The sequence below is a fragment of the Theropithecus gelada genome, chromosome 9 (genome assembly GCF_003255815.1).
Source record: "Theropithecus gelada isolate Dixy chromosome 9, Tgel_1.0, whole genome shotgun sequence".
Classification (NCBI taxonomy): domain Eukaryota; kingdom Metazoa; phylum Chordata; class Mammalia; order Primates; family Cercopithecidae; genus Theropithecus; species Theropithecus gelada.
Genome location: NC_037677.1, coordinates 47807485 through 47820213, shown reverse-complemented (window position 1 = coordinate 47820213; position 12729 = coordinate 47807485). Strand labels below are relative to the sequence as shown.

The following is a 12729-nucleotide window of genomic DNA, read 5'->3' as shown; positions in this document are numbered from 1 at the left end:
GACTTTCACCACTTGTACAGCGTCATCTTCCTTCCTCCAGCCCATCCACCCCACGCTCTATATTATCTGAAAACATCAAGAAATGTCAGGCCGGGCACAGTGGCTCATGTCTATAATCCTAGCACTTTGGAAGGCCGAGATGGGTAGATCACATGCGGTCAGGAGTTCTAGACCAGCGTGGCCAACATGGTGCAACCTCGTCTCTACTAAAAATACAAAAATTAGCCAGGCATGGTGGCAGGTGCCTATAATCCCAGCTACTCGGGGGTACCAAGGCAGGAGAATTGCTTGAACCCAGGAGGCAGAGGTTGCAGTGAGCCAAGACAGTGCCATCACACTCCAGCCTAGGGGAAAAGAGCAAGACTTCATCTCAAAAAAAAAAAAAAAAGAAATGTCAGTTGAACAACAAACACAAGCAGAATAGCATTCACAGAGCCTAGTACAGTGGTTTGACAAACAGTAGGTGCTCAATATGTTGATAATAAACGAATCTCATTCCAGTTCTGCCACTAGCTGACTTTGGACAGTGACTTAACCTCTTTGAGCTTCATATATAAAATGAGAGCTCAGTTAAAATTCATTTTAGTTCAAAAAAGAGTTTGAGGGGCCAGGCGCGATGGCCCACGCTTGCAATCCCAGCACTTTGGGAGGCCTAGGTGGGCGGATCACTTGAGGTCAGTTCGAGACCAGCCTGGCCAACATGGTGAAAATCTGTCTCTACAAAAATATAAAAATTATCGAGACATGATGGCAGGTGCCTATAATCCCAGTTACTGCGGAGACTGAGGTGGGAGAATCACTTTAACCCAGGAGGCGGAGGCTGCAGTGAGGCAAGATGGCGCCATTGTACTCCAGTCTGGGCAACACAGTGAGACTCTGTGTCAAAGTTTGATGATTTTAACATACATTTATGTATTTTTAGAAGCTGACCTGAAAACAGTTTTTATGCTGTTTATGCTATTTATTTATTTTTTTTTTTTTTGAGATGGCATCTTGCTTTGTTGCCCAGGCTGGAGTGCAAGGGCACAATCTTGGCTCACTGCAACCTCTGTCTCCTGGGTTCAAGTGATTCTCCCACCTCAACCTCCCTATTAGGTGGAATTAGAGGCACCCACCACCACGCCCAGCTAATTTTTTGTATTTTTAATATAGATGGGGTTTCACCACGTTGGCCAGGCTGGTCTTGAACTCCTGAGCTCAGGTGATACACCCGCCTTGGCCTCCCAAAGTGCTGGGATTACAGGCATGAGCCACTGCACAGGCCCTTTATGCCGTCTTTTTAATGGAAATTTAACCTAAACTTGCCAACAACGCCTGAGGAGAAATGTGGGCAAAGCAGTAAGGACAGCCAAATTAGAATTAACCCGGAGGATCAAAGGAATGACAGTAACAGCTGGCTCATCGTCTCATCCAAGAGTGAGAGAAAGAGTGAAAAAATGCTCAACATTTTTAGTAAAACTATGCAAGGCCCAGTACATTGTACTGTTTCATGTGCCTTAACCTTCAAAGGACAAATTCCCCTTAAGAATTCAGTACAGCAAAGTTTTGTGTTTGTGTTTACTTCCTTTAAAAGGAAGATTTTTATAACCTTTCATTATTGCTAAACTTTGCCAAGATGTCAAGAACTAAGGTTTCTTTTCAGTTACAGTATAGTGCCACCCTTATCCTAATGCTGATAGAGTGCTCCCACTTCTCTACCCCACCTCTTCCCTGCCACCCTCAATATTAGCTCTTCAGTCTTTTAGTTAATTGTACCTTTTTCACTTATTATAAATCTCAAATCCCTTACAGGAGACAGAACAAAATGTATCGTTTTAGGAGAGAGTACTAGATGCTCTATTTACAAATTAACATTTTTAAAATACAACCAGTTTTGTGGTTTAAAATCTATCAATATGGCCGGGCACGGTGGCTCACGCCTGTAATCCCAGCACTTTGGGAGGCTGAGGCAGGCGGATCACAAGGTCCGGAGATCGGGACCAACCTGGCTAACACAGTGAAACTCTGTCTCCACTAAAAATACAAAAATTAGCCGGGCGTGGTGGCGGGCCCCTGTAGTCCCAGCTACCTGGGAGGCTGAGGCAGGAGAAAGGCATGAACCTGGCAGGCCGAGCGCGCAGTGAGCCGACATGGCACCACCGCTCTCCAGTGTGGGCGACAGAGCAAGACTCCATCTCAAAATAAATAAATCTATCAATACAAGCTGCTACTGGCCCCAAACTAATCTCAATTTGGAATCAAGTTCAATTCTTTAATGTCTCCACTCAATACCTCCTTAATCTTTCTGAGCTAGTTTTGGCAGAGAGTCTACCATTGTTAACTAATCCTCATTTTAAGTACTCATCTCATTTTCATTAACAATAACCATCCAAATCCTCCACAGTAATAGAAATGAGATACTCCGTGACCCTAACACAACAAAAAGAGGTATTTCTTATTGGAATCGGGGTTAGAAACGTATGACTGTTCCCAAAATGTACCCTGAGCAACAGTCTATAAACATTAATATCCAAGTTGTTTTATTATTTCAACCTCCAACTGGTTTCTTTAAAGTTCTTAAATGTCAGGCCGGGCGCGGTGGCTCACGCCTGTAATCTCAGCACTTTGGGAGGCCGAGGCGGGCGGATCACGAGGTCAGGAGATCGAGACCATCCTGGCTAACATGGTGAAACCCTGTCTCTACTAAAAATGCAAAAAATTAGCCGGGCGAAGCGGCGGGCGCCTGTAGTCCCAGCTACTCGGGAGGCTGAGGCAGGAGAATGGCGTGAACCCGGGAGGCGGAGCTTGCAGTGAGCCGAGATCGCGCCACTACACTCCAGCCTGGGCGACTAAGCGAGATTCTGTCTCAAAAAAAACAAAAAACAAAAACAACAACAACAACAAAAAAAAGTTCTTAAATGTCTTTTACAAAGCTATCAATAGTCCCCATTTATCCTAAGTGCAGAAAGAAAACACAGTATGTATTTTAGAAGTTAAATCATTTTAAAAAATTGCTTGCACAAAGCCCTCTTGGCTGAGAATAAAGAAAATCAAAACTTACCTGAAGTTATTAATTTATTACAGCTACTTATGCTTGCATCATCTTCTACAATTCGGTTTGTGCTCTTTTCTTTCCCAAGCAAAGTGTCCTCCAAAGGGAAGCATTTATCAGATATAACAGTGTCTTCAACCACCACATGACTAATTTTGCTATTAGCTTCAAGTACTGAAGTGACCTCTTCCAGCTGAGCAGCTTCACTAGATTCTGAGTAAGAGGAACCCTTACCCTGGGCTAAATTCTTTGAAGAAACTGGTAGAGACTCATCATCACTATCAAATCCAAAAGGATCTCCAGTACTTTCTTCTTCCACTTTAGGTTTCTTCGGAATTTCTTGGATATCTGGTTTGAAATTGGGCCTCTTCTGCCCTAATTTAGCCATAAATGTAGTCTCTCCCCATTTTGTGCTAAGGGTGGTCCGTTTGTTGGAAAAGACTTCATCAAATTTTGAACTGCCATTTCCACCTTTCCTACTGTATGTTTTCCCAAATCTGGATGTCATTTTGACACCAGTTTCATATTCTGTGAAAAAAAATTTAAGAAAACATATAATCATCAAATACTCAACAAGTGTTAAACAGTGCTATAAAAATAAAAACCTAGGGATTCTTCCCTCATGACTTTTGACACTGACCACAGACTTTTAAACAAACAAATATGAGGAAGGGGTATAAAGAAAGGCTGATTTATTACTCTACATGCTTCCATGTCAATTTTCCTCTACAATGAGTACATATTCCTATGCTACTTACAAAGTAAAAAAACTTAATGATTAACCAACTTATAATACGATATCCACAAAGCTAACTTGAAACGTATTAAGCTCCAAATGAATCAACTTGCTATTCTTATAAACATCATTTTTACCTTAAAAAAGAATCTGTATAGAGGCTGGGAGGTCGAGGCAGGCAGATCACTTGAGGCCAGGAGTTTGAGACCAGCCTGGCCACCATGGTGAAACCCTGTCTCTACTAAAAATAAAAAAATTAGCTGCGAGTGGTGGCACACGCTTGTAATGCCAGCTACTTGAGAGGCTGGGGCAGGAGAACTGCTTGAACTCAGGAGATGGAGGTTGCAGTGATGTAATAATGATCTATATAGGGTAATTACCTATATAAAATCTTAAGCACAGAATGTTAATTTTTTTCAGGGCCTCAGAAATATCCAATACTTGATTAAATTCAGTTCTTTGAAATTTCATGGCACTAATTCATAGGAGAAAAAAGGTCTCCAAAATGGTGCTTTTTCTCATGTTTTACAACCTGCAGCTTTTAACCCAATCTTGAAGATTCTGCTTCTTGGTGTAATGTAATTCGGGCTGTGACTTAAAAAATGTTCCTTAGATGGTCATCTCCCTAAGGGAAAGAAACTATCCTTATCCTATCTGCCTTGTCCTGATAGTGCTGTGCTCATTTGCTGAGCTACATTTTCTGGAGCTAGTGAGCTCCAGCATATTACACTGTTTCATGGATTAATACAGGAATAGAAACATATAACCTTTATTTTTCTCTTCGATTTATAAATGGCAAATCGATTTACCTGATTTATCTACTTCACAGGACAAAAAAAAAATCTTTAGGGCAGAAAATCAAGAGTCAAACATTTTTTAAAACAAGTTACTTGCATTGGTTCTGTGCCTATTAAAAAAAGGTACAGTACTTTTTAAACATGATCAATCCTTATCCGTTTGTCTACACTTTGACCTTTCTACAGTTCAAACATCAATACATCGAATATAACTTTAAAAAGTGAACAAGGGCCTAAGGGATGAAAAATCTTCTTACTTTGAAAACTACAAGAACTGAAATTATATTTGACCTATACTTTTGAATATGTTTTGAGCTACACTTGTGTTTTCCCTTAACTTAAATTATTACAACTTACAATGAGTCACTGTCTGAGTTTTATATATATTCTGTAGTAGATCCCCCGATGTTTGGTGAGAAGACAATTTTAATTTAACAAAATAATAATTTAGTCATCATATATATCTGTGTTAAGAGAAAACAGTGTTCCTGAAGGAGATCTATTTCATCTTCTACTGCAGCTCTAACACTAGGAAGTCTTACTCTCTTTCTTGTTAAGTACAGCCTAAACACAACAGGATACTGGGCAACTATCACGGACAACAAACTAAAAGTCGATTCTCTTGATTCTTTCAAGAATGTAAAGCTGAGATCCTGCAGGTCTGTAAGTGTGCTTACATATATACACCAACAAGGTTGAAATGTTTTCGATACGCTTATGTGCTAATCATCTAAAAATACTAACCAAAGGCCAAACCAAAAATCTAGACTTGAGTTCCTTTATGTCAACATCAGAAAAACTCACTGTTAAAATGGTTCTAGAACCCCAAGGCATTCACTGTTGAAAGTTTAAAGTCTGCAGATGAATATCTGACACTAAGGACTTAATTATTTTATGTGATAAAAAATAATTTTGTGCTGGCTGGGCGCGGTAGCTCACGCCTGTAAACCCAGCACTCTGGGAAGACGAGACAGGCAGATCACCTGAGGCTGGGAGTTCGAGACCAGCCGGACCAACATGGAGAAACTGCGTGTCTACTAAAAATAAAAAATTAGCCGGTCGTGGTGGCGCATGCCTGTAATCCCAGCTACTCGGGAGGCTGCGGCAGGAGAATCAATTGAACCCGGGAGGCGGAGGTTGCGGTGAGCTGAGATCACGTCACTGCACTCCAGCCTGGGAAACAAGAGCGAAACTCCGTCTCAAAAATAATAATAATAATAATAATTTCGTGCCAAAAGACCACGTTTTTTACAAATACATAGTGAAATACTGATGAAATAACGTCAGCGATTTTCCAACATTAAAGAATGAGAAGTGTACAGATGAAATAACTTTGTTTAATATTAACTGCTGAATCCAAGCGATGGGTACAGAGGAGTTCATTATATAGTATCTCTTCCTGATTGCCTTTATCGTTTCCCACAATAAAATGTCTTTAAGTCTGCAGACTGTTGCAATGGCATGTAAGCATAAAGCACTATAGATTCCAAAATAAGTGTGCAGACGTCTTTGAAATTAAATTTTAAGTGTTTCAAGTACACGATCCTGCTCAACCTTTAAACTCCAAAGACTGTCCTAACTAAAAACGAAAGAATGATTCACGACTAAGTCTTTTCGGTTGTTGGGCTTTTGCCCTAGCCCAAAATCACGTCGAATTTTCAGGGAAGTGCGCTGATTAAAGAAAACCAAAAAAAAAAGCCTTTATTTTTCACTCCCACCCTAATCTAGCGTCTTCCCGATCCCCAAAGGCTTTAGGGGCTTCCATTAAGGATGGAAAGCGGACGGGACAAACCTGACTATCGAGAAATCCTCACCTGGGGACAGCCGGGGCGCCACGGGCAGTGGGCGCGGTGGACCCCTCGGACTGGACACTCACGCAACTTTTCTCCTCCCAACCCGCGCCGCCCAGAAAAGGGAGGTCGCTTTCGACGCCCCGGAAGCCTCTGCCACCGAATCCCCAGGGCAGTGCAAGGCCCCAGTGGCAGCCAGGGGCGGATGAAACCACGGGAAAGGACTCGGGGCTGAAATCAACACACTTGACTGGGTTTGGGGACCTAAGTCAATCAGCAGTCGCCCGAAAAAGAACTCCGAAAAAGGAAAATAAAAGGGGAAAAAGAGAGTTCTTCAGGTCATTCCCCTGCCCAACTTCCTCAGCGGCCGGGTGGGCGAGGCAGTTAGACTTCCACCGCCCGCTCCCAGCCTCTGCCTCCCCCACCCTCCCGGCTCCCTCCCGGCCTAGGCGGCCGCCCGACACCTCACTTACCCTCGGCGCCTGGCGGGTGCTTTGGCCACGGGCCGCCTCCGCCTCTCCCGCTCCCTACGGCCCGCGGGCGGGCGCGGAACCCCCGCGCGGGAGAGCAGGGCCGGCTGCTGAGAGCCGAGAGAGGCGAGGGGCTCCGCTTTCGGTAAATAGGAAGCCCGGTGGGGGGGGGGAGGAGGAGCGGCGGCCCCGCAACTTCCCTCCCCGCCTCGAGCGCCGCCGGCCGGGCCCGGGCCTAGCTCTCGCTGGCCGCCGCCGCCGGAGCTGGTGCCAGAGCCCGCTACGTGCCCCTGCTGGGCCGCCGCCGCCTCCTGCGCCGCCGCTTCCGCCGGTGAATGGTCAGCGCTGGAGTTTGAACAGGGCCCTGAACCATCTCAACGCCATTTGCGCTCCCGGCCCCCACCTCCTTCCTCCAACAGCCGCTCGCTCCGTCACTCCGCTTCCCACAGTCCCCGCGCGGCCGCCCGACTCCGCAGCCAATCACGCAGCCGCTTACTCAAACCGCCGCGCAGGCGCTGCGCTCCGCATGCTCCGGCGCCCGCCATTGGCCTGACCGCGGGGCCCGACGGGAGTTGTAGTCCAGGTCCGCGAGGTCGCATTGCCCAGGACCAGGCGCCGGAGCGGGAGCGGGAGCGGGAGCGGGAGCGGGCGGGTGGCCTGGCCCTCCTGGTCTCGGCAGCCACTTCTAGCTCCCGGCCCCGCCGGGAGACGCAGGTGCCATGGGGATGGGCGGCCGAGCGGGTAGCGCAGTGCAGGCAGCTGTATCAATCGCTTCCCCTCCAGGGACCCGCCGGTGTCTGGGGACCACGGGCTGTGCAGCTGCGCTGGGCCTGCGGGGGCCGCCGCCCGGGAGCGCGGAGGCAGGGAGCGCGTGGTCCAGAGCCGCCCTCGACCTGGCCTGGCAGGTCCTGGCCCGGCGTAGGTGACGACGGCGGGACCGCGAGGCGCCGGACACCCGAGGCCGCGAGCAGCGTTGCCCCGCGGTTTTTCGCGTCCCTCCAGTCCTGCAGTCCTCCCTCTAACTCCGTCTGCCCGTCACCGATTGAAAGTGGCCCCGAGAATATTGGATGGTATTGAGCAAATATCATTAACCTTGTTGGGTGTGGTAACGGTAATGTGGCTATGGTTTTGTTTTTTTTTAAGACCTACTGATATGTTGACAGGTAGAGTGATCTGGTGTCAGGAGTGTAAAATACGCCTGTGAAAACTGGGGGAGAGGAATAAAACAAGCTGGCAGGACGTTTTTCATCGTTGATGCTGCGTGATGCAAGCACATGCGCTCATCATACAATCTCTCTACTTGTGTATCTGAAATTTTCCATAATAAAAAGTTTAGAGAAGTAAGCCAGTGATTGCCTCAAGGGAGAACAGTGCGATGGCGGATGACGGGAGGAAGGAGTCTTAATTTTTCGCTGTGCGCCTTTTTGTGCTGTCTTAGGTTTTCCCCATTTAATGTGTTACCTAATTCAGAAAATTGGTAAGTTTTTTTTTTTTAAAGGCTACTATGAGAAAACAGCATTCTAAAGAATAGCACAACCAGTTCCCCCTAAGAGAAGTGCATGATTCGTCGGACTCGGACAGCCTTGATGTTTGTTAGGCGGTTAATGGAGACCCACCTGGGAAATTAGAAAACTACTAATTGCTTTCAGTGAGAAGCCCGCCCTTCTTCCACAAATGGATAATTTGCTTTTCATGCACCCAGAAGTTATCCAGCTCCCTCCGGTATAATCGGGGAAACTCCAAATAAAGGAAAAATAGTTCAGAGACCCTGCAGCCTTTCCCAAGAGGAATTTGAGGTGGGTTTTAGTGTGGTTGGATTGTTTTGCCTACCTGACTGCAGAATTTATATTCTGACATTTACAATTTCCCAAATACTGAGTCAGTATTTTTTCTTGTTTCAAAATAAACCAACTTCTTCTGTAGTTTATATGAATAACAAGTCCATATCTTCCACTGTGGGTGGGATGCACATGACTGTTTTATTTGGGTCAGTTTTGTCTCTTTTTTTTAATTGGCAATTTAGGAACTTGTTTTTATCATTCTGTTTAAAGATCTCTGGCAGAGGTGCAGGCTGCACTTACTATAATTATTTAGATGACAAGGTAGTGGATGGTAATTAAAGGGTAATTATCATCAGAGGGAAAAGGTAAGATCAAAAAACCAGAAGAGGTGAGGAGACAATTGCAAGATCTTCCCGTAGGAGGGTGTTGTGAACCTCCCAAGACCAAAGGATATATGTATTATGCCTGGCCTCTCTAGTGCTGGACACTGGCAGGGTCAGTGCCTGCATGAAGCTGAAGTGGAAGGGCTCATTGTTTAGACTATGTGGTGCCTTTTGAGGGCTTTTGTGAGATGGTTGTGTTAAGTAATGGAACTTAGTAGTGTCAAATTCTTGCCATTCAAAGAAGGATCCCCAATCAGTAGTGTAGCATAACCTGGAAGCCTGTGAAGAACGCATAATTCCTATCCTCACCCCAGCTCCACTGAATCAGAACCTGCATTTTAACAGGATTCCCCCAGCTGATTGGGCTGCACATTAAAGTTTGACAAGCACCGATTTAAAGTATACCCATAGCATTTGACAGCAATCTAGTATTTTTCGTTAGGATGAGGGAGAGGAAGGGAGATGATTAAGAACCTCCTATGCATCAGGTAAGTTGCTAGGCTGTTCCCTTATCTTACAGGTAAGGAAATGGGAAGACTTGTATATTACAACTAGTGAGGGAGTCAAACTTTTTCTTAATGGTTGGATACCCATTAGTACTTACGGATGTTCTTGAATCTGGTAGAAAGTGGTACATGATTTGAGAAGTAAACAAGTGTGTGTGTGTGTGTGTGTGTGTGTATTTAGTCTGTGGAAACTTACTATATGAATATTAAGCAGAGCTCTTCTGGGCTCTATACCCTGCCTTGTGTGGCTCAGGCTAAAGACACCTCTTGGGTCCCTCCTGGAGGGAGTTCAGACCCCTGGCCCTGCAGGCTGTACTACCACCTTAACCCCTTACCTCCCTGCTTCCACTGAGGCAGGCAAATGCCCTGGAGTCACCTCATTCCCTTACCAGGGACCTGGGTTCCACACCAGAATGAGCAAACAGGACTCCAGTATGGGTAACACATGGCTGAGCAGCTTTTTGTTGTATTGTTTTTTGTTTTCTTAGTTCTCTCAGCTCAGGATTCACCCTCTGCCCATCCCCCTGGCCACCCTCAACCCCTAGAATGGTTGTCTCCATTTCATGAGAATCTTCACACTAACATCAAGTAGCCAGTAGATGCTTTTGGTTTTGCTAGAATGCCTCTGTGCGAGCTCTCAGATACCTGATTTTCTTTCCCCCACTGAATGTTGTAATTGTCAGAAACTGAAATCATGGATCGGAGCCAAGTTTGTAGTACCCTTGGAGGGGCTTCTGCCCTCCTGTTTGCTGCCTGGGTGAGGACAGAACCCCCTACTACCTGGAGCCCCACTTGAGTGGGCCCATACCTGTACTTTCCTCTGAAAAAAGAAAATCCTGCAAAGAAAATAGAAGACATCTGTTCTGCCATTGCCACGCGCTTGTTCTAGCCCAGACATGAGAACTGTCAGAATTGGAGTTACTAAATAGAACTTTTAGTCTTTTTCTGATAATGTGTGGTAAAGTGTATTACAACTTACAGAATTCTATTTAGGGAACTAGAGGTCAGAAACTACCATATTGGTAGCAGTCAATTTTTCTTTGCCATAAGATGTGGAATAAAATGTTAAATTGTACACTTGCATGTTGTGGTTATGTTACAAAGCTCTACAAGATGTGGGCCAGGCCCTGCCCTTTGCTCATGCAGCCCCTACTTTCTGCTCTGCCCACACCTGAGTCCTTGCTATTTCCCCACCTTAGGGCCTTTGTATTTCCTATTTCCTCTGTCCACAACTCCCCCAGATGCCAGCCTGCTTCAATTCCTCTCTTCTAGGTTTTGACTCAGATGGGACTTTTCAATGAATCTCCCCTGACCAACCTATTTTAAATTGTTGCAACATCCTCACTCCTAAATGTCACTGTCCCTGCTTTACTTTCCTTAAGGGCATTTATCTTCGCATCTAACATACCAGGTGTTCTGCATGTTTATCTTACATGTTGTGCTCCCTCTGAGAGCAGGGATCTCTGCCTGTCTTGTTTTCTGCTACAACCCTAGCACCTAGAAGACTGCCTGCCACAGAGTAGGTACTCAATAAATACTTGTTGAATAAAAGCACCCATTTATTTCCTTCTTTCATGTAAGATTATATACATATATATATACACACACACACACACACACATTTTTTTTTTTTTAGACTGAGTCTCGCTCTGTCACCAGGCTGGAGTACAGTGGCACAATCTCGGCTCACTGCAATCTCTGCCTCCCAGGTTCAAGCGATTCCCCTGCTTTAGCCTCCCCAGTAGCTGGGACTACAGACACGCACCACCACACCCAGCTCATTTTTTTCTCCTGACCTTGTGATCTGCCCGGCTCAGCCTCCCAAAGTGCTGGGGTTACAGGTGAGAGCTACCATGCCTGGCTGCATTTTTTTTTTTTTTTTTTTTTTTTTTTTTGTGACAGAGTCTCGCTCAGTCGCCCAGGCTGGAGTGTAGTGGCACGATCTCCAATCACTGCAACCTCCACCTCCAGGGTTCAAGCCATCCTCCCACCTCAGCCTCCCAAGTAGCTGGGACTACATGTCCACGCTACCATGCCCCGCTAATTTTTGTATTTTTGGTAGAGATAGGGTTTCACCTTGTTGCCCAGGCTGGTCTTGCACTGACGGGCTCAAGCCATCCACCTACTTTGGCCTCCCGAAGTCCTGGGATTACAGGCTTGAGCCACTGCCCCTGCCTATATCTTGAAAGGAAAGTGGCAAAACTATCAACAGTTTCACATAACCTGGTAGCTCTAATAAAGTGTTAACTGGGATATCACAATGGGGAAGGGAGTACTTCCTGGAGACCTTTTGTGCTTGCCTTGGATAGGTTTTCATTCTGAAAATTGAGAAAATGAGTACTCTTATAATCTCAGTTATCTTATTTCCCAGGATAATTGGAATATGTTCTCTGGAGATAGTGACATCCTTTGGGGAATACACTGCTGTCTAGGTAGATGAAACACAAAGCAAAGGAAATTCTCTAGAAGTACATTGCCTGACAAGGACTGGTATGAGCAACCTTGAAGAAGTCTGGCTTCCTGACCCTTGTCCTGGAAACAGCCCTTTTTTATCCAGGATCCTCACCCCTAATACTGTATGATACCTCCCTAGTCAAAGACCCTGAAGGGTCCTCCTATCACTAAGACTAAAATCCAAAATTCTTACGGCAAAAAGGCCCTGCATGATCTGGCCCCTGAGTACTCCTATCCCTTCCCACCTTGCCAGGCCTGCCTCTGTCTACTACTAGAACATGCCAAACCAGCTCCTGCCTGCGGGCCCTCTTCATACTTGTTCCCTCTGTTAGTCCTCAAGAGACATACATGACTCATTCCCTCCATGCTTTCAGGTCTTTGCCCAAGTGTCTCTCTCAGTAGTGTCTTCCCTGGCCATGCTATTTAAGGTCATCCAGCACCCTGTATCTCCTTTTCCCTGCTGCTTTTCTCCATAACATAGTCATTACGTTTGCTTTGTGTATGAACTTGGTTATTATCTATTTCCTTTCACAAGAATATAAACTCCATGAGGATGCGGATGACTGACTTGTTCACTTTATATACCAAGCACACCTCAAATAGTGCCTCACACACAGAAAGTGTGCTATAAATATTTGTTGACGGAATACCTGAATTAATTCAAGCTTTAAATTGTGTTCAGCAGCCGGGCACAGTGGCTCATGCCTGTAATCCCAGCACCTTGGGAGGCCGAGGCAGGTGGATCACGAGGTCAGGTGATTGAGACCATCCTGGCTAACAT

General features: G+C 45.6%; 1 protein-coding gene across 4 annotated transcripts in view; it reads right to left on the bottom strand.

The window, feature by feature from the left end:
• The window catches only part of WAPL (WAPL cohesin release factor), an 87292-nt gene extending 80041 nt beyond the window's left edge, over nucleotides 1-7251 (bottom strand). For 2 of the 4 annotated variants that reach the window (XM_025397064.1, XM_025397062.1), the window contains exon 1: nucleotides 3041-3559. In XM_025397064.1, the coding sequence (XP_025252849.1) occupies nucleotides 3041-3539 (499 nt within the window). In that variant the 5' untranslated portion in view covers nucleotides 3540-3559. Of the gene's footprint in view, nucleotides 1-3040; nucleotides 3783-6827 lie in introns of those variants that run through there. The other 2 variants (XM_025397066.1, XM_025397065.1) reach the window with 2 other exon arrangements.
• Between the last annotated feature and the right edge of the window lie 5478 nt (nucleotides 7252-12729).